The sequence below is a fragment of the Corticium candelabrum genome, chromosome 1 (genome assembly GCF_963422355.1).
Source record: "Corticium candelabrum chromosome 1, ooCorCand1.1, whole genome shotgun sequence".
Lineage (NCBI taxonomy): Eukaryota > Metazoa > Porifera > Homoscleromorpha > Homosclerophorida > Plakinidae > Corticium > Corticium candelabrum.
This window is the reverse complement of record NC_085085.1, coordinates 13,700,666-13,725,379: the sequence shown is the minus strand read 5'-3', so window position 1 is coordinate 13,725,379 and position 24,714 is coordinate 13,700,666. Positions and strand designations below refer to the sequence as shown.

Genomic DNA, 24,714 nt, shown 5'->3' with positions numbered 1-24,714 from the left:
AATCCCGTATGTAGAAGGGCAAGAATTTGGAGGCGAGATATAGAGCTTAGAACAGTGGGCGTGCGGCCAACTGGCACGTCAAAGTACGGATGTCGACCGATGATGGGGCTGTTGACAAGTTGCCAGATCAAAATGAGGCATCCGCTTTCTATGCTCGCTATGAAGCGGGGGACTTGCTGGGGAAGTAAGAGGAGAAACGGGTTTTATAATTGCATCAGCCGTCAGTCTGGCTCTTGGCCAGGGACTGACCGCCTCTTGGCGAGGGACTGTTAGTCTAACCCTAACCTACCTCCTAGGGGTCTGTCCAGTACAGTAAGAAGGTGCGTCTGCAAGGCCACTGGGAAACAGTGCGCCGTCAAGATTGTCGACAAGACGCAAGACCAAGACTGCGAGAGAGTTATACGCACAGAAATGCAGTGTCTACACGACGTCTGTCCGCATTCTCACATCAGTAAGACCCAACTCTGTACGGTTTTGTCTTATTTGTACATGATCTCGACGTCGAACGAACATTTAAGATGTTAAGATGTCGACTGAATGTTACTTATTATTGACTGTGTTGTGTAGTAAAGTTGGAGGACACGTTCGAGTCTTCGACTTTCTTCTTCTTGGTGTTCGAGCTGTCAGTCTGCCGTGTTTTCGAATTCTTGTTGTATGATCGTTTGACGAGCTGTTTCTTTGCGTCAGAGCGGAGAACGGAGAGTTGTTTGATTATTTGACGCAAGTTGTGAGATGCTCTGAGAAGAAAACGAGGTGATGAGGTTGACCTGAGTGGGTTAATTGTTTACTGGGGAACACAGAGGTTTGGAATGCTGCTTGGTAGTTTTTTGGACCATCCTTAACATTATGTACGGTAACTGTATAAATGTGAAAGGGTGGTGACTATCAAATCGGCCCAATACAAATTATAGCCTTTTGTCTGTCTGTCTGTCTGTCTCTTAGATCACGATGACCTATATTATAGCATGTGGGTGTTCTAATAACCTTACCACATGAGCTGCTTTCCAATCCAAGCCAGCCCCCAGTTATACTGCATTCAGAAAAAAGGAGCTAGCTTTAATACTTAGTGGGGGGGGGGGTGTCTTAGCTTCTAGTACATACTAGTTAATGAAGCTGTGTTCTACTAGCTTCAGAGCTAGGAGCATATATATGTGCATATATGTGCATGTAGTTGTGTGTGTGTGTGTGTGTGTGTGTGTGTGTGTGTGTGTGTGTGTGTGTGTGTGTGTGTGTGTGTGTTTATTGTGAATATTAATGTAAATTTTATTAATTTTGTCTATTTATTGTCATTATTATTTATTAATCATTAGCTTGTTGCTAGAATGTACATGTATAATTCTTTGAAAACACAGAGTTTGGCGATGTTTAATTAAAGATAATTAACTAAATATCATCATGTCCCACACTACTTTGAATTCAACACATGCACATGTGTGACAGCTGGGTAACTCTTGCACAGAGGGGGCTTGTTATCCACGATACTTCTCAATTCTGCATGTAGCGCTCTTGCATCACTTGAGGTGGATGCAATTATCATGCTTTTGTTGAGCTGTTGCTATCATTTTTCATTCTGTTAATTAATTCGTTGTAGCTAGAGATCGCTGTATACATCTCTTACCTGCATGGGAAATACTGTGAAGCAACATGTAGCGACTGGATCCAGAAGAAAGCACCATCAACGTTTCCTACGACTCTTTATTTCTTGCAAGACGATGTTGATTGTTCATCATCAGTCCTACTTAAACCTATAAAACCTAGTGCTGTTTTGAAGGTCGCAGATGATGCATGTTGGTCGATCATGGTGCATGCGACGGTGCATGCATGGTCCCATGGGACCTCCGCTGGCTTCTTGAAGAACGATGATTTCGTTTGTTTTGCTATTCTTCTGTAAAAAAAAGTAACAGATGCGTACAACTATTACCTGAACTTTGCGCTTCTCAGTTTGACGACGGTTCGACCTTATAACTTTGTTGTTAATTGTGACATCTCGCCTTTTCTTTCGTACTGTGCGGGGATTGTTGGGTCACCCATTGTTGGTGTCCCTAAAGTACTGCTGATTGACTCAACAAACCCCCAGAGTGATTCACGCTGACAAGCTAGTGTTGCATCACCTATGTTGCATTCCAATAGGACTGCTGATTGGCTCAACAAACTCCCCGAGCGTGACACACACTTACAAACATACATATAAACATACAAACATGCATACCAACAGACAGACGGGAAGTCAATTGAGCCCGTTTAGAGTAAGCTTCTCTCGAAGCAGTCCACCACTCATTGTGGTGCCCTTCTTTACGCCCGTAGCTAATTAGCTTCTAGTACATATGGTCACTTGTCCATTAGAAATGCTCATGCTATCTTTCCTCGATCATGGATTGGCTACAAGCTGCCCGCCTTTGTCCTTGATGGCATTATAACAATCAAATGCTGTCAAGAAGATTGGTTATATTGCTAAGAGTATGACGCAGTGGGAGAAAGTTTGGTTACACGAGTATGGCACAGGGGAGAGGGTCTGGCAGTGGCTATGCGAGAGTAAGTCTCACTAGCAACGCCCTTTGTGAGAAGGGGCGTGGCTAGTGAGACTAGGCGAGGCTACAGTTGAACTTGGTTACTGTTCACACTGTGAATGCGATCTGAGCCAATCCGAGCCAAGCATTGCTAAGAGTATGACACAGTGGGAGAAAGTTTGGCTACACAAGTATGACAGGGGGAGGAGGTCTGGCAGAGACAATTAGTCTTGCTAGTCACGTCCCTTATGAGAAGAAAGGGCCGTGGCTAGTGAAACTAGGTGATGCTGCAGTTCACATTGGCTCCATTCACTCAGTGAATGCAAGCCGAGCCAAGCTTAGCCAAACTGTGCTGCCACGGTAGTTTGGGGTGTGCCATTTCAGTGCAGCTTGGCTTAGCCACATTCACACAACCTTCCAAAAGTGAGCCGACCCATCCTGACTCATGTTGGCCCAGTTACACATGCTCATGTGAATGAGCTATAAATCTAAGTAGCGCAGGAAGCTGATTTACCAAGAATAAAGGCAGAAATATGTGTAAACACAGTTGCAGTAGATTGCGCTGATTTTTACATCATAAGAATGCTATACTTTTTTAGGTGGTACACATAAGACTACGTGACCATCAAAAATGAACTCTGAGACATGTATGGATGGTACATGTACCCTGGCTCGTATTTGGAAGCAGATGAACGGAGCAATGACAGACAGACAGACAGCGAAGTAAAGTACATGCTACTGGGATGGTCTCTCACATGGTGGCATTTACACTTCATACCATTGTTATCTACCAGTTGTTGTTATAATAATTTGGTTCAATACTGAGTTCTCTGCTCCAAGCTTGCTGTAATGGTCCAAGTATTTACAGTGTCAGGTGCCATGTTGGGCTACTCTGAAGAAGGAAAGGCTAGTTTGTTTTCCATATTTCTCTTTGGCCGCAATGCTTTTTTAGTTGTCATTGATGGACAAGATGCCTTGTTATCATCAAAAGGATAAAAATTGTCTATGACAAAAAAGTTATTTGCTCTAACTAACGTAAAGTGTAGAGTAACTTCAATGTACATCCTAGTGTGTTTCATACTTCAACAACACTCTGATGATTGGCTGTTTACGATCATTCTTTGTATTCTTGAACTTTTAGTTAGTGAGTTGCATTCCTTAGGATGCCACCTTAAGAACGACATATTTGACAGTATAGTTGCAGTGGCAGATCTAGGGGGTGGTGCAACAGATGCGCCTACCCCTTCTGAGAAGGGAAGTATAGTACACGGAGAAGGCTACATGCAGATGCAGTCATTGTATAAAACATTGTTCGTGTTTGTGAAATGAGTAAGCGACCAAAAGGCGACTCTCTAGGCAACTTCTCTAGAAGAAAGCAGTTGTGCCATGAAAGTAACTCAATTGAAATATCGCAGAGCTGGGATGACACAGAACAGGTTGAACATTCGATGCACTTATTCTACTCTATGCGTTCACAATAACGTATAGACTTAGATTACGAGTTGGTAGTTTGCAAATCGCTATCCGAGGAGAATGCTGCTCACTAATCCTGTGTCATGTACATGTAGTGGCTCTTGGTAATGTGATTTTGTTTCAAAGTTTTGTTGATACTGTTAATTACTAATTATTGATAACAGTATTAGTTAATAGATCTGTCTGATTCTTTTGTTTGGTGACATCACATTGCCAGTACCCTAAAGTACACCTACCCCTTTCAGAAACTCTAGATCCCCCACTGAGTTGAATGTTTTAAGTGGTTTGAATTCTAATGCATACTTTGATGAGTGGAAACCCTAAATCTTTCTAGAGACTGCTTTGCTATGAGTTTGTAAGAGAGAGTGTTTTCCCTTCAGTTTGTAATACCAAGTAATTGATTAGAAACCAACCTATCATATAAGAACAAATGTGTACTATTTTTCTTGTCTCTGTTAAACTTTCTGTGTAAATGTTTCAGAGTAATAATGATGCAATTGGTCGAAGCAGTCAAGCATGTGCATAACGTAGGTTATGTTCACAGAGATCTGAAGGTGAGACAGCTGTTGTGTGATGGAATAAAACAACGAACAATACATAAGGATTTGCTTGATGTAGCCAGAGAACATTCTCTTAGATGAACACTTTAACGTCAAGCTGTCTGATTTTGGGTTTGCAACAAAATATGAAGGAAGAAAGCTACGAAGTGGAGTTCATACTGTGTCACATAATGCTGGACATGTTGAATTAGTTTGTAATGTTTAGATGTGTGTGGAACGCCTGCCTATCTTGCTCCTGAAATGCTACAATGTACAGTGGACTTCACAGCTCCTGGTTACGACAATAAAGTGGATATGTGGGCCATAGGAGTTATTCTATATACGATGTATGATTGGATTCGTGTTTGTTTCTTGATATTTTAATTCCAACGCTCTCCTGTCAATCTCTTTATTTGTTATGAACTACTGTAGCTAAGTAGTGTGTTCTTACTGAGGGGAATGGGAGTGGATGTATTTGTCTTCACAAAGAATTGGTTAACCATTTTGGGTATTAAACTGTATGTGATGTAACCTCACATATATAGGACATTAGCTGGAATGCTGTATGTAGTGACACTGACAGGCTGCGTGTGCATGATGTGCCTGTGTGTGTGTGTGTGTGTGTGTGTGTGTGTGTGTGTGTGTGTGTGTGTGTGTGTGTGCATGCTCGTGCGGTGGAAATCAGTATCTGTGGAAATCAGTGTATGTTCAAGAGCACACATTCCATCACCTGCACTGTCACCTTGTGTGAATCACATTGTATGTATTTGTTGTTTCTGTGATCAGTAGCCTGCTAGCTGCGTAGTGATTTAATTAATCATTTACGTTTTTAGGTTAGCCGGTTTTCCACCATTTTGGCATCGTAAACAGTTGTTAATGCTTCGTGCTATCATGAATGGCAAGTTTCGTTTTGGCAGTCCAGAATGGGATGATATATCCGAAAATGCAAAAGATCTAATTACCAAGTTACTGACTCTCAACGTAGCTGCAAGACTGACAGCAGAAGAAGTCTTGTCTCATCCGTGGATGTCTATAACCCAGCAACAGCCAGAACGTAGGTTTTCAGCGAGAGCGAGATTTAGGGTAATTTTGTTTTAAATTTTATGATTTAATACAGCTTTTGTTCACTTTGGCTATTTAGGTTTATATTCGTGCTGTATTGTTCTGCACGATTATGAAGATGAGAATTACTGAAGCTCCAGTCAATCTACAAGGCTTGGGATCAATCCCATACAAATTCAAGCTAGTGCGACAGCTCATCGACGGCTGTGCCTTTCGTATTTATGGACATTGGGTTAAACGAGGGGACGATCAAAACCGTGCAACATTATTTGAACATCAACCTAAAGCAAAATTAGTTAGTGGTTTGGATCGGCCATCGCAAGTGCTACTAAGAATGTGAGGATGTTTGAGTTTGTAAGTTTGTGAGTTGCCTTATCTATACATGTACAATTACATGTACAATTACAAAAGTCAATTTCAAGGATCTAAACAGTGTCACAGGTTCAAAATTAGTAATATAACATAGTGTTACTAATCCCCCCTGATTTGCCTGCCTGCAAACGCGTGTTTCTCTTTTAGCGGATATTTGCCACGTTTATGTCTGTCCTGGTTTCTGCTATACTTTCAATTTATAATAGGCTACTGTTGGTTACTGGACTCATATTTATTGTAGTAATAGTTCCAGAAGGTGAGGTCATTTCCGTAAATTTTCAAGTTGTCCTTTCATTCTTTGTAATGTGGTTTGGAATAGCCAACCTTTCCTGGTAACTCTTGAAAGCCACTTCCGGATTCGATCAGCGTGGATTTAGTCAGGCGTGTATACCATTTGATCCCATTCAGTCGTCTGAAGGTTGTGGAAATGAGTTTCGTCAGATTGACTTCAATATTGCTGTTATGTACATTGTTGTCTTCTGTGACGGGCAAGCGTCCTCCGTGTGTCACAAAGAGGCTATTCTTTGGTGCACCACCTGGTAATGCTTGGCAGATAAAGAAGCACTTGGAAAGTCCACGTTCTTACCTTCTCAAAACGTCACTGTGTTACAAGATCTCAACGAGGAACAGCGTAGTGCGTATTGTTCTCAAGTACATGGACATCCGCCCAAGCATAAATTGTTCTCAAGATGTACTCTCCTTGTGCTACAACAAGCGCCGCTGCCTCAAACTGTGCGGCAAGAACAAACTTCCTGACATGGTGTTAGAGTCAGGGTGGAAGAACATTTACATTAAATTTCACTCATCTGCTTTTCCCAACAGGCAGTACAGAGGATTCAGTATAGACATTCTGGTCAGAAGAAAACCAAGCGTAGTAATAGTCAAGAGTAACTCGTTTGCATTTAGAGGATTCTCATCAGATATTTCAGGTGTAAATCCTTGTGGCCTACCAGACTTGATGCTCATATGCAAGAATGGAACAATTGTCGATGATGGTGTGAGAGCTGTGGCAGATCATTCATTTACCCCTGAACAACTTCTCTTGTCTCCAGGGTTGCCTTTTGAACGAACTACTACAAGGCCTGAGTGTCAACCAGCGATAACAGATCCAATTAGGGGTAGTAAAGGACAAGATGGAGCAAGAGGTCCAAGATCTATTCTTCAAAGACATATTCGCATTGCTGATGGAATGGTAGGTCCACCAGGAATGCAAGGACCTCGTGGCCCTCCGGGAATCAAAGGGTTAAATGGTCCCCCAGGAATCAAAGGGTCTCGTGGTCCCCCAGGGGTAAACCCACCCACTCATCATCCAGGTCAACAAGGTCCTCCTGGTCTCCTGCAAAAAACACCACCATCTCATCCTCCAGGAAAACAAGGGCTTCCTGGTCCCCCAGGAGGAAAACCGTTCACTCAATCTCCAGGGAAACGAGGGCCTCCTGGTCCTCTCCACTCTATTTGTGGTCCTTCATTCAAACCTACGTGTACAGGCATTCCATGGCAGGCTCTCATAACTGATGACTCTGATACAATGGATCTTGTCTGTGGCGGTGTTCTTATAGGAAAGGAGTGGGTGTTGTGTGCAGCTCATTGTTTTGATTCTGTAAGCCACCTCAATCTGAAGGTCAGACTTGGGGTTTATAAAAGAGAGAAGGAAAAAGGTTGGTGGCAGACATTTCAGATCAAGACAATTACTTTTCATCCACAATATGGCAATGACCACATCTACAACAATGATATGGCACTTCTTCGACTAGATCATGCAGTAAACTACACTACTACTATCTGGCCAATATGTTTGTCATCGTCTCAAACAGGACCATCTAAGAAATGTGTAGTCAGTGGTTGGGGTCTAAATCACCATGGAAAATATCCAAACAGGTTGGCATATGGTGAAGTAACAACTGTTTCTAACAAAAAATGCAACAGAAAAAAGTCGTACAATGGAACGATAACAGACAACATGATTTGTGCTAATGGCAAACGAAAGTTAAGCAGCACTATTCATATTGATGCATGTAATGGAGACAGTGGAGGGCCACTAGCTTGTCCCAACAGTCAAGGTTACTACGAACTGTCAGGCTTGGTCAGTTTTGGAGCACGTAATGCCTGTGGCCAAAAGCACAAGTATGGAGTGTACACAAGAACTTCAAAATACATTCAATGGATAAACGACATGATCTCCTTGGCAGACTAGATGCTACATGCAGTTACAGCTCATTTGTTGCAAGCTAGAAGCACCTAAAATTTTCTTTTACAATTTGAACCTTCTGTGGTTTGTATGCAGCCCATTGTTTCTGCTGTCAGTCTAGGAGATGAGGTTGTTACGTTGCATAATAGACAGAGAAACGTGAATATCAATTAGCTAAACATTGATACTCTTGCAATTGAATTCAAATCACAGTCAGTCAGAGTACGTTTACATCCAAGATTTTCATGTGGTCTTCGTCTACTGTATTCCGAAGCTCTGTTTTGTAATTGAGCATGATTTGAATAAACATTTCTTCAAGGCTATTGAATGCCAACTCAACTTCCAGAAATGCAAATTATCTGCCTTTTAGTTTAGTTGGATAGGCAAGTTATCTGGATCATGATTCAATGAGAAAAAACCATGTGAGCATACACCACAAGAAATGCATGGATGAATGTGCACCTCGTGCAACACACACACACACACACACACACACACACACACACACACACACACACACACACACACACACACACACACACACACACACACACACACACACACACATGCGCAAGCACACACACACACACACACACACACACACACACACACACACACACACACACACACACACATAAGACATCTAATGCCACACATCACATCACACCACATCCTATAAACAACATCTAACAACTAGTCCATTAGGGCAAAACATTTTCAATGCAACTACTAGTATGATAAAGCAGCCAATGATCTGCAACAAATGGAATCAATTAATTCCCAAAGAGAGCCTGTACCTATTCTTGTTGCAATAAGACAAGCACTGTTAATTCATACAGAAACTGAAATGTCAACCAAATTTTTTATAACAGTTAATTAATTAACTGAAAAGCAACAGTTCATCTACTTTATTTCAGAAACAATCTGACTAGACAAAGTTCCAGGAATAAGCACTATTATTAGTATAATGATGTCTGAATGTCTTTACTCTTATATACCTATAGATACTGCTGATGTAGAGATTCAAGTTCAAGATTGTAATACTGATCTAGTCATTTTCACCCCTCATACAAATATACTATTATTGTATGCTATTGGACACAAGTCCTAGAAAATTGACCTGTTCTAAATGATTGAGTTACAGTTAAGTTAGGTTATTGTATCAGACAATTTCATGTCTTGTTGATAGTACAATGTCCATAACTTCCACTGTTGCTGTGTAGATAAATGGTGTTGTCTACAAAGAGTTGGTTCTTATGGCAACATTTATGCTCTCTTGCATTCATCAACAGTTCCAGGGAATGACACTAATATACATTTTCACACTCTATTTGCCTATCTAATTCCTAGTCCAGCTGCTGTTTTACCACAGTCTTGTTGTTCATCTTCTGCACTGTTTTGATGAATTTGTTAGCAATAGTGTTGTTGTTGTCATCACTACAATTACCGCGGCCTCGATGTCCACTGAAGTGGATTCTCTAAAATCAACTCGCAGCAACGTGGCAGAAAGTGAAACCTTTGGAAACTAGGCATCCCTACCTACCCAATACAGCATTGTGCTATTACATATCAGCAAGGCAAAGTAAAGTGCGCATGGTGTTGAAATATGTAGAAATCAAAATGCTCTCTACTTGTGCTACAACTTGAAAGAATCATCTTGCAACAAACTGTGTGGTAAAAGAGCTGTCACTCCCAATCTGATCATACAATCAAGCAAAGGCACTTTCATCATAAAATTCTATTCATCATCTTCTAAGAATAAAAACTTCAAAGAATTTAGCATAGATGTGCTGGCAAAGAGGAATAGTCAAACTACTACAAGTTCCCATCTACCAGATGTCGAACCATGTGGACTTCCAAAACTAAAGAAAGTTGACTGTTCTGATTTCGATACAAGTAATGCAATTGTTGACTGCGCTAATACAGGTACACAACCAACCAGCTGCTCACATCACCCGGGAAACCACTAAGTCACAAAGAATTGGAGTGTCACACTGGTGGTAAAAAGGAGATGCTCCATTACAAGAATCAGATGATTCAGTCTTTGACAGACATTTCAATAGAGTTAAAGGGTCACGTATTCTGAGAGTGCATTCACATATTCTGAGAGTGTATACTTCTGGTTCATTCTGGAAACATCTGGAACAGTCACCAATCTAGTCCTTCTGGTCCCCCATGAAATCATCTTTCTTCTGGTCACTTTGTTCAATCTCCTTTTAATCCTCCAGCAAATCAGGCTTCTTCTCAACTGAACAGTGACAAAGCAAAAGGAGATGATGGCTATCCTGGCCCAGGATTCTTTCCCACATGTAAAGGTGTTCCATGGCAGGCACTTATAACCTCTGATGAAGATGAGCTTATGTGTGGTGGTGTCCTCATAAGAAAGAGATGGGTATTGTCTGCAGCACACTGCTTTGATCGATGATGTAAACAGATATCAAAATAAGGGTCAGACTAGGAGTGTATAAGCGAGACAAACCTGCTGGACAGCAGTTTGAAATTGAAGCACTTTTACGACATCGTGACTATGAAAAGGGCAATCCATATGACAAAAGTGATATTATACTTCTCGTGCTAGAGGGAAGCAAAATATGATAATATAATTATATAAGTGTTTGGCCAATCTGTTTGCCACCATCAAATTCCAATGTAAAACCACCAACTGGTGTTGTTAGCGGTTGAGGTGAAAACAATCATAGTGTAATCTAAACAAACTCGGCTTTGGTGAAGTGGATGTCATATCCCAAGATGAATGTAATAAAGGATATGATGGCACAATAACTGTAACTAACAACCACATATGTGCAAGGGGCTACCAAAATAAAGACAAACAAAAAGGAGTAATCGAAACTTGTAATGGAGACAGTGGAGGTCCCCTAGCTGTTGTTAACAATGATGGACACTATGAACTGATAGGTCTTGTAAGCTTTGGATCAAAAACCTGTGTTGCTGAAGACAAATATGGAGTTACACACGTGTGTCACAATATCTTCAATGGATAGTGGATGAAATAGAAAAATTCTGAGATGTTACTGCTGCTGGATCTATATGTTCACTGGTGTAGTGTCTCACACAAGAAAAACATTTACACAACAATTATAGACATCACTTGTAGTAGCTATTGCAAAGTGTGTGTGTGTGTGTGTGTGTGTGTGTGTGTGTGTGTGTGTGTGTGTGTGTGTGTGTGTGTGTGTGTGTGTGTGTGTGTGTGTATGTTAGTTGTCTGTAATAAAATCTTGATTCACATGATGCAAAGTTGGCAAATATAATGCTTATTGTACTGTACCACGTCACCTAAACCTAGAGATTTATTGAGAAGAGACTTATTGCTATAATTACCCAAGGTGTAGTCTGCTTTGCCAATTGACGAAATCTGCTTGTCTGTACAAACTTATTACATTTCCTTACTAAGTTAGTTAGGTCGGCAACAAAAAAAACGTTACGTCTATTGCTTATAGCCTTTGCTCTGATGTAGCATCTATTCAAGGCTACTATTTGGTAGGAGCAGTTATGCATCAGTATTTACAGACGTCAACCGTGTATTACCTAAACACTGCTAACAGGCCACATTCAGTGCCAAATACAGTACATGTACACAGTTGTCTCACAACTCAAGCTGTCGAAATCAAGTACATTATATGCTTACACCTAAATTGTACATTATGTAACATAAAATCTGCAGTATATTTAACAGTACGTACTCACAACTGTATTACAAAATGGCACTGCAAACACCTTTCCATTGCTATAAATATATGTCATGTTTTTGAATGTACACATATGTTATTGTATCACCTTAGATAATGGTCAATGACTGCAGAGAAAGCAGCAAAACCTGCACATCCAAACACTCCAGCCTTTACTCCAGCTGTAGCATAAATCCGTAGACAATATCAACATTATACATATAGCATTTATGCAGTAAAACACTAAATGCTGCTCACCTCTTAGCCCAATGAGTCCTCCTGTAATGCAGCCAGACATAATACCATTTAGATTATCACTTTTCCCTCGTACCTGACATACAAACCACAACTAATGCAGTACATGCTAGTCTGTATGTTTGTGTATGAAACTGACTGTCTCTACAGCACATTCTGTGCATGCAAACATGGCACCCACAATAGCAAAATTCTTGCCATATGAGTGACCTCGCTTTCTCAAGTCTCTCATGACTTCTCGAACTGACTGCTCTCGAATGCTGCCATCAGCCATTACATTAGATTCCATACTTGCAGTAAAAAGACCCAAGACAACGCCAAGTCCATAGCCTAGACAGGCACACTTTATGAAGTAAGAAAACAAGTAACACACACACACACACACACACACACACACACACACACACACACACACACACACACACACACACACACACACACACAATATGGCAATGAGTGAAATCATGTAATTTAATTGATTAACCATTTAACCATTATTAAAATTAAAGATGCGACAAATTTAGTGTAAAGAACGTCAGCATACACACGCATCCTAAACCAACGTTGTTACTATAGTCTGACCTGCAACAGCACTCAGTCCTGCTCTCACTGCACAACTCTCCATTCCTCTCTCCATCTTCATTTCTTGTGCCGATTTTCTCCTTCTAACCACGTCAAGCCATGGATGAGGTTGTAAACTAACTTCAGACAGAACACCCGGTCTCAGTCTCTCTAGAGAATCAGCTATCGTATAGTCTTCAGCGCCAGCATCCTTTCCCTCGTTCATTCTAACTCCATGCGCATGCGTCATTGTGTTCGAATCTTTATCCACGCATGCGTAAATCCTTTCGCTTTTGAACTGCAGCGGGACTCCCTGAAGCTGTGGACTCCCTGAAGCTGTGGCAGCAGCCTCCCAGTATTTTGTAGGCGCATGTTATCTCAGCTACAAGGGATCTACAAGGTGTCGTAGATACGGCTAGTTAACGACAATGGAAGGCTGGCAATACACACAACTTTCCGGTCAAGTCGCAGCTCTGCAAGCTCGTTTACTGACTGCAGTTCTACCTGACACGTTGTGCGTCGAATCGATGGAAGCAGACACTTCTTTCAGCCTCAACGGTGGTCTACCATCAAAGGTCGGTACGAAGCGGAAGTTGGATGCCACATGTCATGATCTATCAGTCAGTGACCACAAAAGGCCGGCTCCAAACTCCTGATATTTTGTTGACAATGCGAATCAACTGATTAGATTTCTACTTTAGTTCGTAAGCTCTAGATTTTAGTTTTGGAAATATTGATTGGTCATTTCATCTACAGTGTTGTTGCCTGTAGTAAACAGCTAAAGTAATACAACAGCATCATGCTGCAACTACGTGTAATAGTGTACTCTATTCCTAGTATCCAGCAGGGTAGAGAAGCTCAGCTGTCTCGATATGTCGTTTTAGGTTACTACGCTAGAACAGTAATTACCTTATAAATTAAACTAAATCTCCTCTAGATATAGCTGGCTAGAACACAAAAACACAACTATGGTTCTTCTGCTATTGTTGAAAACTGCGCATGTGTTCGCGTTGGGGTTGGTGGTGTGAGCAGCAATTCCTCGGGCAGCTGTAACAGGTAGAGCAGGATGCCAACATGAGACATGGCTGCAATGGCTGCGTAATCACTGCCAATTGTTGCTGGACGAAGAAGATTCGGTCCAAACACCGTACTTAAGTTGTTGAAGCTCATCTTATTCACTTTCTCCTCAGACACCACTCTGTCGAAACATTGAAATTCAGTTTGAAAAACCAATAATCCTCGACTGACTTTCTTTACCTTCTCAAATGTCTGAAGAGATACAGGATCGTTTCCAGGTTGACTGGCGGCAATGACTGGACAAGAGATGCCATAAATCTCTTTTTGGCCTCTGGCTCGCCTAGTGCTAGAGCAATCAATTTGAAATGAAGCAGTACGACAAGGCTAGACAGTAGCAACATGTCCTTACCTAGACCGTCCACAAAGCGAGGGTAGAGCTCATTGGTAAAGAGTGGCTCTGGCAGCTCGCGGAAAAACATCTTCACTAGCCCTGATACTGCGTGGATGTCTATGTCTGCCGCCACTCTAGCACCCTCATCCGCACCTATAAAGTGATGCAAATTCTGTGTCACGTGTCAGCCCTTATTAAATCTTGAAATTTTAATTGTTGGAATGTATGTGACATTAACTGCACGTACCTTGCTCAAACGCTTGCTTTAGACTCCTTACATCCGATGTAACTCCAGAAATTCTATAGATGCCCACTTCTACCAGTCCTCGTCTTTCGATCTCCTCACAACAGCAGGTAACGATATGTGGGACTTTCCTCTTCTCACGATGACACAATAGTGCAATGGGAACACCAAACAATCCCGACTCGGACATCGAGCGTTTTCGAGATAGGGACTGAAGCCCCGTGCTGTACATCACCGACACCTTTACAGTTCCCTTTGGCATCAGTTTCACATCTACCACGTGCCTCTTACCGTCCTTGACACCAAGCTTTAAAAGCTATGTCACAAGAACATACACACACACTTACAGAACAATGCTACAATGCAAAGTTAAGTATCAACTAACCTCAAGCTGACCTCTCCCACACACGTCCTCCATCAACAAGTTACGTCTGTCACAACAGGTTATTTTAACACTCTGTGTTCCTTCCACTTCGATGTCAAAATCCTATAAAAACACCAGGTTACTATTTAAGAACACAAACGAAAGACAAAATGAATAGGCGAGCAGGTCTATCACACTAAAGAATACCTGTTCCCATCCGGGAGCCACAGACTCCTTCACAACGTGAGTTTTGGCTTTCTTGTCAAATCGCCCATAGCAGTCGACTGATAAAGTGCAGAACAGATCTACAAAAGACCACATGTATTACATTTCTTCCATTACAGACTGCTGTCACTAACTCAAATAAGATAATTCAATTGCCTCGAAAATATGCCTTGTGGTTTTGTGACTCTCCTATATTTTTATTTTATTTAGCTTAATTCATTAAATGTGCTAAAACCACTATCACCAAATGTGAGAAAGTGTGTGGGTGAGCTCCGCTGAACGTCTACAAAAACATCTCTATATGGTGAAATACTTCTCTATCTGTCTATCTGCAGTGATCTACAGGATGCCTACGAGTCGCCCACCCCAAAGATGACACTCCACCAGACATGCATACAGCACTACAATTAAGTGTTGACACTTCACTTTGAACAAACAGAACCCACTAAAAGAAATGAATGCCACCTTATGCAAACAACTCATTCATGCATATGAACCAGCAGATCACATCTCATTACTTAAAAGAAATAATATTTATCAAAAATGTAAAGCAGCATGCAACTATTACTCATACATAGCATCCTTTCACTGACCTGGCTTGCCTTGCCTCGCAGGCATAACTCCCTTTGCAGAATGAACCTGGATATGTAAAATTCCTGACAGATACTCTTCCTCCACATCTAGAGGCATAACAACATGTGAGATCAATATCAGAACAACCTCCAGAACAGAATTTGAATAAGAATTACCAGCTTCAATCTGAATACTCCTAATGGAATCCGATCTCCGAAGTGCCTGTGAAAATAGAATGGGATGAAAGCTTCACAGTTTAGACAGACGGCATTCTACAAACCCTCCGTGATCGTCTGATCAATGCCTCCAAGTCATATGGCGATATTTGAACAGGTTTTGCTACATAGTCCAATGCAAGAAACTTAGCATAAAGAACACAAATCTACGTAACTGATATATTACCGGTTTCCCTAGTTTTAGCGATTCCATCTTGCCATCCACAGCGTTGAGACTCTTGACAGAACAGCAACGTGTAAGCCTGTACACAGTCGTGAATGAAAAACGATATCCTTTATAATCGACCCGTGTGCCTTACTCTTCCTTCTACATCAAAAAGTCTCAGTGGTAGTCCAGCTTTGTTGAGTCTCAGTGATGCCTCCTAGCAAAGCACAATCTCACGGTTAATACAACAGTACAATATATCACATCCAAATAAACGATTGCTGACCAGCTCTAACAGTTTCTTCCTCAATTTGTCAAGTTTGCTGCTTGATTTAACTGGTGTCAGTTTTGAGAGTTTCTTCTTCTAATATATACAATCACAAGAGAGGTTAGGAAACGATTGCCATCCTGTCACTAGATAAATAACCTACATCTGACTGTTCCTGGTGCATTTCGTACTTCAGTTTGCCTATCTTTCCTTGCAGCGCTTCTAACTCCTGATGGCTAGTAAGTGGAATAGGACCAGGAACTAAAAAGAATGAGAAAGCAGATATACAAAGGTGAATGGCAAACATCTGGAAATGGTTAGTAATTACCATCCGCATCAGGTGGCGGGTGGAATGTCAGTTCAGTAAGAGGCAAATACCATTTGCATTCATATTTCCTTTGTCTGTTCGAGAGGCAAACAAGGTGTGATGAGTAAAGAGCATATCATTGATTCTAAACAGTCTGTGTGCTCTACCTTCCACTCCCTTTTTGTTTTACACAAACTAGAACGTCTTCAAACAGACATAGCTGTCTAAACTTGCGTCCGCTCTCTGCAACAAAGCACGAGTGTAGCACAACCACAAAGAGGGAATTCCCCACGGAAATGGTCATGCACACAAACCAACCTGTTAGTTGCACAACAACTTCACTCTTCAGAGGTCTCTTCCCTTCGGTCTAGTCACCAAGGATAATCACAAACGAGAGAAACACGACAATGAGAGTTGATATGGAAACCTCAGCAGGTCCTCGATTGATTGATTTGAGGAGATCGGTGACCGACTGTGATGTTCTGTAGAGTAGGTCAAAGTCTTGGTGATCTCTCGGCGTATATTTCAAAAGATCCTACAGCACTACACGTCAACTTGTCTCACAACACCTCACACGTCACATTCTTACCTTAAGAACAAGCGAATAGTTCTGTAGTTTGTCCACCGGCTTCCTCAGCAGCTCTGTAGTTACACAAACACAACTTTCTTCATCTACGCATAACTCCCGTCAGCAAATTGACAAGTGCAAACCTTCGAGAGGAACACGATGTCGAACCGATTTCATCTGCGCCGCACTCTGCAACGAACAAACACGATCACTACACTCAATCTTGCAACTTACAAGAAGCCCCTCCTACTCCTTACAGTGCGCATATACTGCAAGAAGAAAGACCACAGCGTCGACACTCGACCGCGTCGCGGACGACGAACCGTCGAAACGGGAAGCTCCTCGATATCGGCGGCCATCGTGCCGTCAATTCTACTTGCTCTAGTGGATAGAAAGAGAGAGAGAGAGAGAGCTCGACCAACTCTGATAACTTGTAACACTAGAGAGCACTAGATCGTTCCGATATGACGTAAAAATCGAGGTGCCCGGCCGCTACAATTCACTACGTAGCGACGCGGTGACAAAAAAAGGACAAGAACGGAGGCTGACGAGCGCGCAAACGAGCGTGATGAGCTGCCGAGTAACCGACAAAACGGCGAAGGCAGATGCTCAATTTCGCAACACGTCGGGTGCGTATGAGATAACCTATCGCAAACGCGGTGACCTCACTGACACCTCGAGTCCTCAGAAAAAATGATTCCCGACTTCCTTCGAGTCGCTCGCGTCAGAAACACCAGAAACGTCGAATCACTCTCACCGACCTCCCAACAATCGTGCAGCCGAAATGCCCACGGATTTTCGATGACACACATGACGTCCGTCCGTCCAACAGGTCAACAAGTCAACAAAACACTGTGGAGTGTACACTGTAGTGAAAGGAGGATTTCTGCTGCAGCACACCAATTTACCGATTGCGGTTTACGCGGCTGTCACAAGTATGTTGACACCTGTTTCCTGACATGTACCTCGCGGAGTGATGTCCGCTGTACATGCTGGTTACCAATCAGACAGCTCAGCAGCCTCAGCAGTGAGCAGTAATCAATCTCGACGCATTCCAAACTCGAGGATATGGGAATTGGAGCAACCACAAAATCGTGACATACAGAAGTAGGCTACCAGTGCAACACGTGGATGCTAATTGCTTTGATTTGATAATGAGAGGCCCCGCTTAACCACCGTTCATTGTCCTCTGCCTCATTCAATTAGTGTGTGTACAAGTGTACATGTAAACGTTCTACACTCGTTTGCTGCTCTTCTGTTTCATGAATCACATACATATATACATACATACATACATACATACATATGTACCTACGTACCTACCTACGCGCGCGCGTGTGTTGTGTGTGTGTGTGTGTGTGTGTGTGTGTGTGTGTGTGTGTGTGTGTGTGTGTGTGTTTGTGTGTGTGTGTGTGTTTGTGTGTGTGTGTGTGTGTGTGTGTGTGTGTTGTGTGTGTGTGTGTGTGTGTGTGTGTGTGTGTGTGTGTGTGTGTGTGTGTGTGTGTGCGCGCGCGCGCGTGTTTGTGTGTGTGTATGTGCATGTGTGCGTGCGTGCGTGTCACCACTTCATAAAGTTATCACTTACATCAACCAGGTATGCAAACTGTGGCAGCTCGGTTTTCCGTCTCATCACCAGCTCAACAGCTGCCTGGTAGTTCTCAAAGTAGGACTTGTACAGCGGCAAGGCATCCACCTGGTCAATCAATCAACAAGACGGTTGGCTACTCATCAGGTACTACTACCCGATTGTATAAAAAATATATACCAGAATGCCAAAACAATCGGCAACCGTCTGTTGAGACGACCAATGAGAGAGACGACTTTCGATGGCTCTTACTAGCTGTTGATGTATGTGAAAAAGATCCTCTTGCTTGTAAAAGACGATGTCGCAGTCTTTGATGCTCAGCATTGGCTGGGATGTCGTTGCTAGAGCGGCCAGTGGCTTATGGTAATGCTACATTTCAATTTGAGTTACAACAGAGAGGGGGCACCAAGATCGATGAACCTACCTGGCACACGAGGTTAAGTTGATCAACGTAATCTTGTTCCTTGTCAAGAAACGTCGAAACAATCATCTTTCTCAGGGCAAGATTATTGGCCTCGTCCGACGGTCTACGACTCGTTGGCGACGGAGTGCGAACTTGAGGTGAAAGACTGGGAGAGTTACTGATTCGAGTACGAGGAGTAAGTGGGATTGCATAAACTGGTTCGCCCTAACAACAGAATTTAAGAAGATAAATTTAGTTTAACATGTAGAGTACGTACGTCGAGCTCTGATCCTCCTTTCTGTGTCTCGTTTTCTTTGTTTTGGGTTTGTAGCTGCGAGTGATAAAAATGTGCCAATTGAGGATCTTGCTGTAGGTCTCCAACTTCTTTCCAATTATGAAAACTAATGCCAGCATCTCGACGAGGTGATGGTGGTGCAACCTGTTTCTTCCTACGTAATACGGGCTCGTGATGCAAAGGATCGTATATCTCGTCCTTGTCGTCTTGTGTGTGGATGTCTAAAGCCGGTGTGTTTGCTGCGACTTCCTTCTCTGCATCGTCAGGTTTAGCTAATTCGTGTTCAACGGTTCCGTTCTCTCTAAATACGTTCTCGTTCTTGTCTTCGTCATATTCACTGGACGACAGATATCCTTCTCTCTCGTCTGAGTCCAGAAAGTCGTCGTTGTCACAGTCGTCGTATATGGCCAAGCTCACTTCGTCCAGCTCTACTGACTGATTGCTGTTCTGACATGATAGGACTGCGTGAATATTATCATAAAGATTATAGACTATGTCTTCGCGTGTGACTGCACTATCCGTATCAGACGAGTCTAAGAAAGAAGACTCTCGATTGCTCATGTTTACAGCTCTGCGAGTGACTTCGTGCAAATACTCTGGTGACACAAGGTTCGTCGGCAACAGTTCCTTACCACTGATATTTTGCCTCTCGTTTGTTTTCTCTGACCAATCTTCATTGTATGCAGGAGTACGACTAAAGATATCTTCACTGGGTGATGTCGGAATAGCATTCTCAGGCAGCTCCAGTACAACATGTCTGTCTTGACCATTAGTTCCTCTTCCCTCCAAAATTGGCTCCGATGATATAGATGAAAAAAGGCTACTGTCTGAATGACTACCACTTAACCTCTTCTTCCTGAATGCATCCCGTATCTCAGCTCCAGACTCAATATGCACAGATCTTGGTCTGTGCCCTTTACTAACTGACCTTTTATGAAAATAACTTTCATCTCCTTCATTGTTGTCATGGTGCTCAGAGATTGAAGATGGAGATTTCATTCTGCTTACACTTGAAGGGGAACTGCAAGCTGAAACTGAAGTTTTCTTTGCCAAAACTTGAAAATGAGGCACTGATGGAATATTTCCTGTTGACATACTTCTCCGTTGTTTCCTGTTACTTTCTTTTTCAACAGGAGAAAGAGGAAATGCACTTCTGTCACGAGGTGCAGGCTTAGGAGAGGTCAGAGGTGAAATTGAAATCGACAGTGGAGAGTTGCATAGTGGTGATCGCTGAGAAAAAGGACTCAGAGATAGACGACGAATTCCACCGTTTCTCCTCAAAGCGCCTCCATTTGAGGACTTATCATCACCATCATCTCCATAATCATTCACTTTGTACATTCGATCACTGTCATTATCAACATCTACCTGCACGTTATGAGCATCACTGCAACGTGTCACTCCAGTCTCCTCGTATCTTTCTGCTTCTCTTCTCTTCAACATTTCGTTCTCATACCCACCGCTTCTTCCGAAACTAGAACTTTCGTTACCAAACTCCTTGTCGTTCTCGACGTCAGTCTGCACTCCCTCGCCACGCGTCCCGTTGTCGACGAGTCGAGACGGAGCTCCGGATGCGGGATAGCTGTCCTCTGACGTAAGGTTGTCGGGTGGACTGAATGAGTGAGACAGGCGTCGCTCACTGAAAGAACGAAGAAACTTCAGAGTGAAATGCTCTCTTTCCAGCTCGTCTTCTAGTTCCGTCACGCGCTTCAGGCACTCGCCTATGAGTTGTTGTGCTTGTTCGTTGTTGTTTCGCCATGTTGATGTCCACAAGGGAAGCGGGAATTGAGGAAAGTGGACTTTCCATTCCGAGCAGAAACGATCCTTCGCAGTCATGTCTACAAACCTTACAATGATGCAACCGTAGAAAATACAGTGACAACGCGATGAGGACTGAACATCTCTAGTAGGCGTTATACGGGACTTCACGGTTCAGGAACCAGTTCCTGTGACAATAATTATTTTAGGCCTTATGTAAAGAGCACGTGGAAACACACCCCATGACGTTAACCCGGTTCATAGTGACCTTCCTATTCATAACGTAACTGATTTTAGAATCTGAGCATTCTTTAGAGTGACTACATTTCTGTAGTAACTAGACTACACTACTATAGCCTAACTATCAGTCATGTACCCATAGCAGTCAGTTTCTGCCAGCAAAACAATTCTCATGTAAACATGATTGTACCAAAAACGTAAACACAAACAAACACACACTTCAATCCTAGACCATCTCAAAGCTGATCAAAGTTATAATTTCATCTTCAGCATTCACCAGCATACTTCCACTGTCCAACCGGGCAAAAATACCCAGTCGAACCCGACTGTATACCTGCCAGACAGTTTGATCCATACGAGCAATAGCCACAATGAGAGTGCGCTGTACATTGAGAACACTCTGTGTGATCCGCAACACTACTACACTCTGAACATCCACACTGACAGCTTTTTGGAACAAACGAGGGAAGAGGACACGACCAAGGGTTATCATACAAGTTACACGTAAAGTGATCGATGAACTTGAAAAATGTTTCGAGATTCTGTGGTATTGGACCCGACAGCAGATTATAACAAAGAGAAAATGAAAAGGTATGGTTGATATAGTTCTCAAATGATGACGGAATGCCTCCAATCAACATGTTATTTGACAGATCGAGGATCTCCATCTTGAGATTACCGAGGCTTTCCGGTATTCCTCCTGTCAAGTTATTTCGTGATAAGTAGAGGTCTCTCAAACTGGACGCATCGCCCAAACTCTCGGGAATCGAGCCTGACAGCTTGTTGTCCGACAGCTCCAGACTCAACAATGACTTCAGTCTACCTAAACAACTCGGTATCTCGCCTTCAAAGTTGTTCTGAAATAGCCACAACTGTTTAATGCTTTGAATATCACACACAGACTCTGGAAGTTGTCCACTCATATTTCCTCTCACCAACAATAAGTACTGTACTTTTGGCCAACTACTGGCCAGCCAGTTCGGAAAAGGACCAGTGATGCCATCCATCTGACAGTCGTTCATGTTGCTCGAAGATCGTAAGTCTGGAAATTCGCCTCTAAGTTCATTGTTAAACAACCACAGTTTATTCAGACGACTGAGCCGAGCAAGACTAGACGGAAACGGACCAGTCAGATTATTTCGAGAAATGATGAGTAGTTCCAGTTTTTCTAAATCTCCGATAGCAGGGGGAAGACGACCAGTAAACACATTCGATGAAATCTCGAAATAAAACAGCTCGGGAGTGTCCCATTCTTCGGGTAATGGTCCCGTCAGTTTATTGGTATAAAGAATCAAACGCTCGAGTTTGGGCATGCGCACCTGCGAAGGCAGTTGACCCGACAGCTCATTGTAATTCAGATTCAGTTCCACCAGGTTAGGGTGTGAGAACAGGTTTGACGGAATTGGGCCACTCAAAGCATTAGAATACAAGACCAAATGCTGCAGTTGGTCGGCCCTTGCCAAATCGTCCGGCAGTCTGCCGGACAGCCGGTTGTAGACCATCTCGATATCGATGACTCTGTTGTCGGCGTTGCATGACACACCATACCACTGCTGACCGCACGGATCTCCATGCATTCCATTCGTCCAACCGCTGTTTTTTACCCATTTCGCTCCATTTGTGTTGTTGTACAATGACACAAGTGCTAGTAAATCGTCCTGATTGACCTCTGTCCATCTTATCTTGCTCTCATTTCGCTGCCAGCTTGCGCGACGAGCAAGTCGATCCTGACGCAGTTTGTCTTCCAGCTGTTGGCGGTGATTTCGGATGAGCTGCTCGCGTTTGCACTCGCGGTTACACATGGGCTTCTTGGCAGCTGCAGGTGCACGTTTGCTGGACACAAGCTCCGGAGACAGCAAGAAAACAGCGAAAAATGCGAGCAGAAACGTCAGCGTCGCTTGCATCGTTGTGCCTTTTTTAGCTGTTGGACAATAAAGCGGGAAGGCGACCAGCAACGACACGTCTCGCCAGTGGTCAGACAAGAATGATCAATCTGAAAATGATTAGTAAGAACTGACCACATCACGTGATAAATATAAATTGCGCAAGCGCATCTATTGTGAGAATGTAAAATTAAATGTTTTAGTGGTGCTCGTTTATTGCTAGTTGACTGTACAACAGCAGGTTCTCGACATACATTTATTAGAAACTGTAAAGCCAACCCAAGGCGCGCATGCGCTAGTCTCGCGTAGCCAGACCTCTTTCTGCGCATCATACTTCTGCCCGGAAAGGGGAGTATAACGCGCCGGAAAGGAATCTGGCTACGCGAGACTACGGTACGAATAAATTTGTAGGTGTACAGTACATGCAGTCCGTCAGCCAATCCCTGTAGGAGCGTGGGTGCGGTCACATTTTATTTTTAGTAGGCCATGTAATGTCGCGCTTGAGGTGCGGTCGGTGCACTCTAACTTTGCTACTGTGGTAGTTCTGGTTATACTGCTGTGCAAGCAGGGAAGGTTGTGCAGGCAAAAAGTTGAAAAATTGACGCGAATCGACGTAATTACGCGAATAGTGGGAACGAGGTGGCATGTTAGTTTTTGGGGCCACTGCTGTCTTGAGCGATAATTCTCGCGGAAAGTGCTTTTTTCCTGTAGAAGATGCGTCTGATTGTTAAATTTAGTATTGAAATTTGTATGAGACTACACACCGAAAGCTGTTTGCGAACCTCAAAGTGCAGGGGCGTAACTAGCATTAAAATTTTACCGAGGCAAGTTAATATTAATTAATTAATTAATTAACCTCGAGGTTTCTCAGTCACGTGTGTGGCAAGTGCTTCACGTGCCGTGAACGTGCGCTAGCTAAGTGCGAGAACAGTGGTGAAAGAGGACTTCTTCTGTTCGGTAACCGCGTGCAGAATGCCCGATCTTTCCTGTTATCTACTAACTGATACATCTAGCAAAGTTTTTGCAACGCCACACCCTTTTTTTTACCGAGGCAACTGCCTCGGTTGCCTCATGCCTAGTTACGCCTCTGAAGTGGCACGTCTGGCATGCATGTCCTCTGGTATATGATCGTATAGTCGTTATTGTCTACCGCAGTTCTGCGCTCGAGCACCTGAACACAGGGGAACAATAAAAGAAGCAGTGGTTTCGTTGACTCGAGGCTGTGGATACAAGACTGGGTGTAGGAGCAAACGCTGTACATGTCAGTGTGCTAATTAGAAGGAAGGTCTGTTTGTGGGCATGGCTGTCTTCTGTGTACTAATCTCCAATCAGAGCATTTGAGTAACTCAGGCGATGAATTTCGTTTGCAAGAAGAACTGGATGAACATGTAGGCGGAGATGGTCTGGCTACGCGAGACTAAAACTGATACAATTCAGGGAGAGGAGAATCCCGGCTCCTCTATTTTCAGTATTTAATTGTGTGTCCCATTTCGTGTTCATCTAGCTTTTTACCTAGCTCATCACCTCATCTCTCAACAAGTCGTTCATCACTCAATTACTCTACACAAT

At 42.9% G+C, this 24,714-nt stretch overlaps 5 protein-coding genes across 5 annotated transcripts; 2 read left to right on the top strand and 3 right to left on the bottom strand.

The window, feature by feature from the left end:
* Positions 1 to 7: 7 nt before the first annotated feature.
* Positions 8 to 6,015, top strand: LOC134179709 (phosphorylase b kinase gamma catalytic chain, liver/testis isoform-like). Its single transcript, XM_062646645.1, has 9 exons — positions 8 to 184; positions 297 to 451; positions 568 to 622; positions 688 to 753; positions 4,462 to 4,534; positions 4,599 to 4,686; positions 4,746 to 4,866; positions 5,353 to 5,602; positions 5,661 to 6,015. The coding sequence occupies exons 1-9, from the start codon at positions 90 to 92 to the stop codon at positions 5,919 to 5,921; spliced, it is 1,164 nt and encodes a 387-aa protein (XP_062502629.1). The 5' UTR covers positions 8 to 89; the 3' UTR covers positions 5,922 to 6,015.
* Positions 6,016 to 6,326: 311 nt separating this feature from the next.
* On the top strand, positions 6,327 to 8,462 carry LOC134184342 (uncharacterized). The gene has a single exon (XM_062652013.1). The coding sequence runs from the start codon at positions 6,381 to 6,383 to the stop codon at positions 8,145 to 8,147; it is 1,767 nt and encodes a 588-aa protein (XP_062507997.1). The 5' UTR covers positions 6,327 to 6,380; the 3' UTR covers positions 8,148 to 8,462.
* Positions 8,463 to 11,750: 3,288 nt separating this feature from the next.
* On the bottom strand, positions 11,751 to 12,878 carry LOC134189792 (mitochondrial import inner membrane translocase subunit Tim22-like). The gene is made up of 4 exons (XM_062658174.1): positions 12,665 to 12,878; positions 12,222 to 12,412; positions 12,086 to 12,158; positions 11,751 to 12,009 (listed from the first exon to the last, which is right to left on the bottom strand). The coding sequence occupies exons 1-4, from the start codon at positions 12,867 to 12,869 to the stop codon at positions 11,933 to 11,935; spliced, it is 546 nt and encodes a 181-aa protein (XP_062514158.1). The 5' UTR covers positions 12,870 to 12,878; the 3' UTR covers positions 11,751 to 11,932.
* Positions 12,879 to 13,359: 481 nt separating this feature from the next.
* LOC134196118 (active breakpoint cluster region-related protein-like) lies at positions 13,360 to 21,125 on the bottom strand. The gene is made up of 23 exons (XM_062665200.1): positions 19,247 to 21,125; positions 18,991 to 19,194; positions 18,747 to 18,935; positions 18,567 to 18,674; positions 17,125 to 17,170; positions 17,003 to 17,055; positions 16,841 to 16,948; positions 16,732 to 16,780; positions 16,581 to 16,656; positions 16,435 to 16,508; positions 16,270 to 16,367; positions 16,125 to 16,202; positions 15,993 to 16,055; positions 15,860 to 15,935; positions 15,738 to 15,796; positions 15,634 to 15,679; positions 15,478 to 15,564; positions 14,867 to 14,964; positions 14,681 to 14,782; positions 14,299 to 14,611; positions 14,070 to 14,204; positions 13,901 to 14,006; positions 13,360 to 13,841 (listed from the first exon to the last, which is right to left on the bottom strand). The coding sequence occupies exons 1-23, from the start codon at positions 21,098 to 21,100 to the stop codon at positions 13,610 to 13,612; spliced, it is 4,254 nt and encodes a 1,417-aa protein (XP_062521184.1). The 5' UTR covers positions 21,101 to 21,125; the 3' UTR covers positions 13,360 to 13,609.
* Positions 21,126 to 21,306: 181 nt separating this feature from the next.
* Positions 21,307 to 23,274, bottom strand: LOC134196129 (uncharacterized). Its single transcript, XM_062665206.1, has one exon. The coding sequence runs from the start codon at positions 23,164 to 23,166 to the stop codon at positions 21,529 to 21,531; it is 1,638 nt and encodes a 545-aa protein (XP_062521190.1). The 5' UTR covers positions 23,167 to 23,274; the 3' UTR covers positions 21,307 to 21,528.
* Between the last annotated feature and the right edge of the window lie 1,440 nt (positions 23,275 to 24,714).

Excerpts from the sequence above, each read along its gene's own strand:
- LOC134179709 (XM_062646645.1), top strand. The coding sequence starts at position 90 with ATGTCGACCGATGATGGGGCTGTTGACAAGTTGCCAGATCAAAATGAG. Across the intron at positions 754-4,461 it reads TGCTCTGAGAAGAAAACGAG|AGTAATAATGATGCAATTGG; the intron begins GTGATGAGGTTG and ends TAAATGTTTCAG. Across the intron at positions 4,867-5,352 it reads GGAGTTATTCTATATACGAT|GTTAGCCGGTTTTCCACCAT; the intron begins GTATGATTGGAT and ends TTACGTTTTTAG.
- LOC134184342 (XM_062652013.1), top strand. The coding sequence starts at position 6,381 with ATGAGTTTCGTCAGATTGACTTCAATATTGCTGTTATGTACATTGTTG.
- LOC134189792 (XM_062658174.1), bottom strand. The coding sequence starts at position 12,869 with ATGAACGAGGGAAAGGATGCTGGCGCTGAAGACTATACGATAGCTGAT. Across the intron at positions 12,413-12,664 it reads AGGACTGAGTGCTGTTGCAG|GCTATGGACTTGGCGTTGTC; the intron begins GTCAGACTATAG and ends GTGCCTGTCTAG. Across the intron at positions 12,159-12,221 it reads CAGAATGTGCTGTAGAGACA|GTACGAGGGAAAAGTGATAA; the intron begins GTCAGTTTCATA and ends TTTGTATGTCAG.
- LOC134196118 (XM_062665200.1), bottom strand. The coding sequence starts at position 21,100 with ATGACTGCGAAGGATCGTTTCTGCTCGGAATGGAAAGTCCACTTTCCT. Across the intron at positions 15,565-15,633 it reads GAGTATTCAGATTGAAGCTG|ATGTGGAGGAAGAGTATCTG; the intron begins GTAATTCTTATT and ends TTATGCCTCTAG. Across the intron at positions 14,783-14,866 it reads TGGCTCCCGGATGGGAACAG|GATTTTGACATCGAAGTGGA; the intron begins GTATTCTTTAGT and ends GTGTTTTTATAG.
- LOC134196129 (XM_062665206.1), bottom strand. The coding sequence starts at position 23,166 with ATGCAAGCGACGCTGACGTTTCTGCTCGCATTTTTCGCTGTTTTCTTG.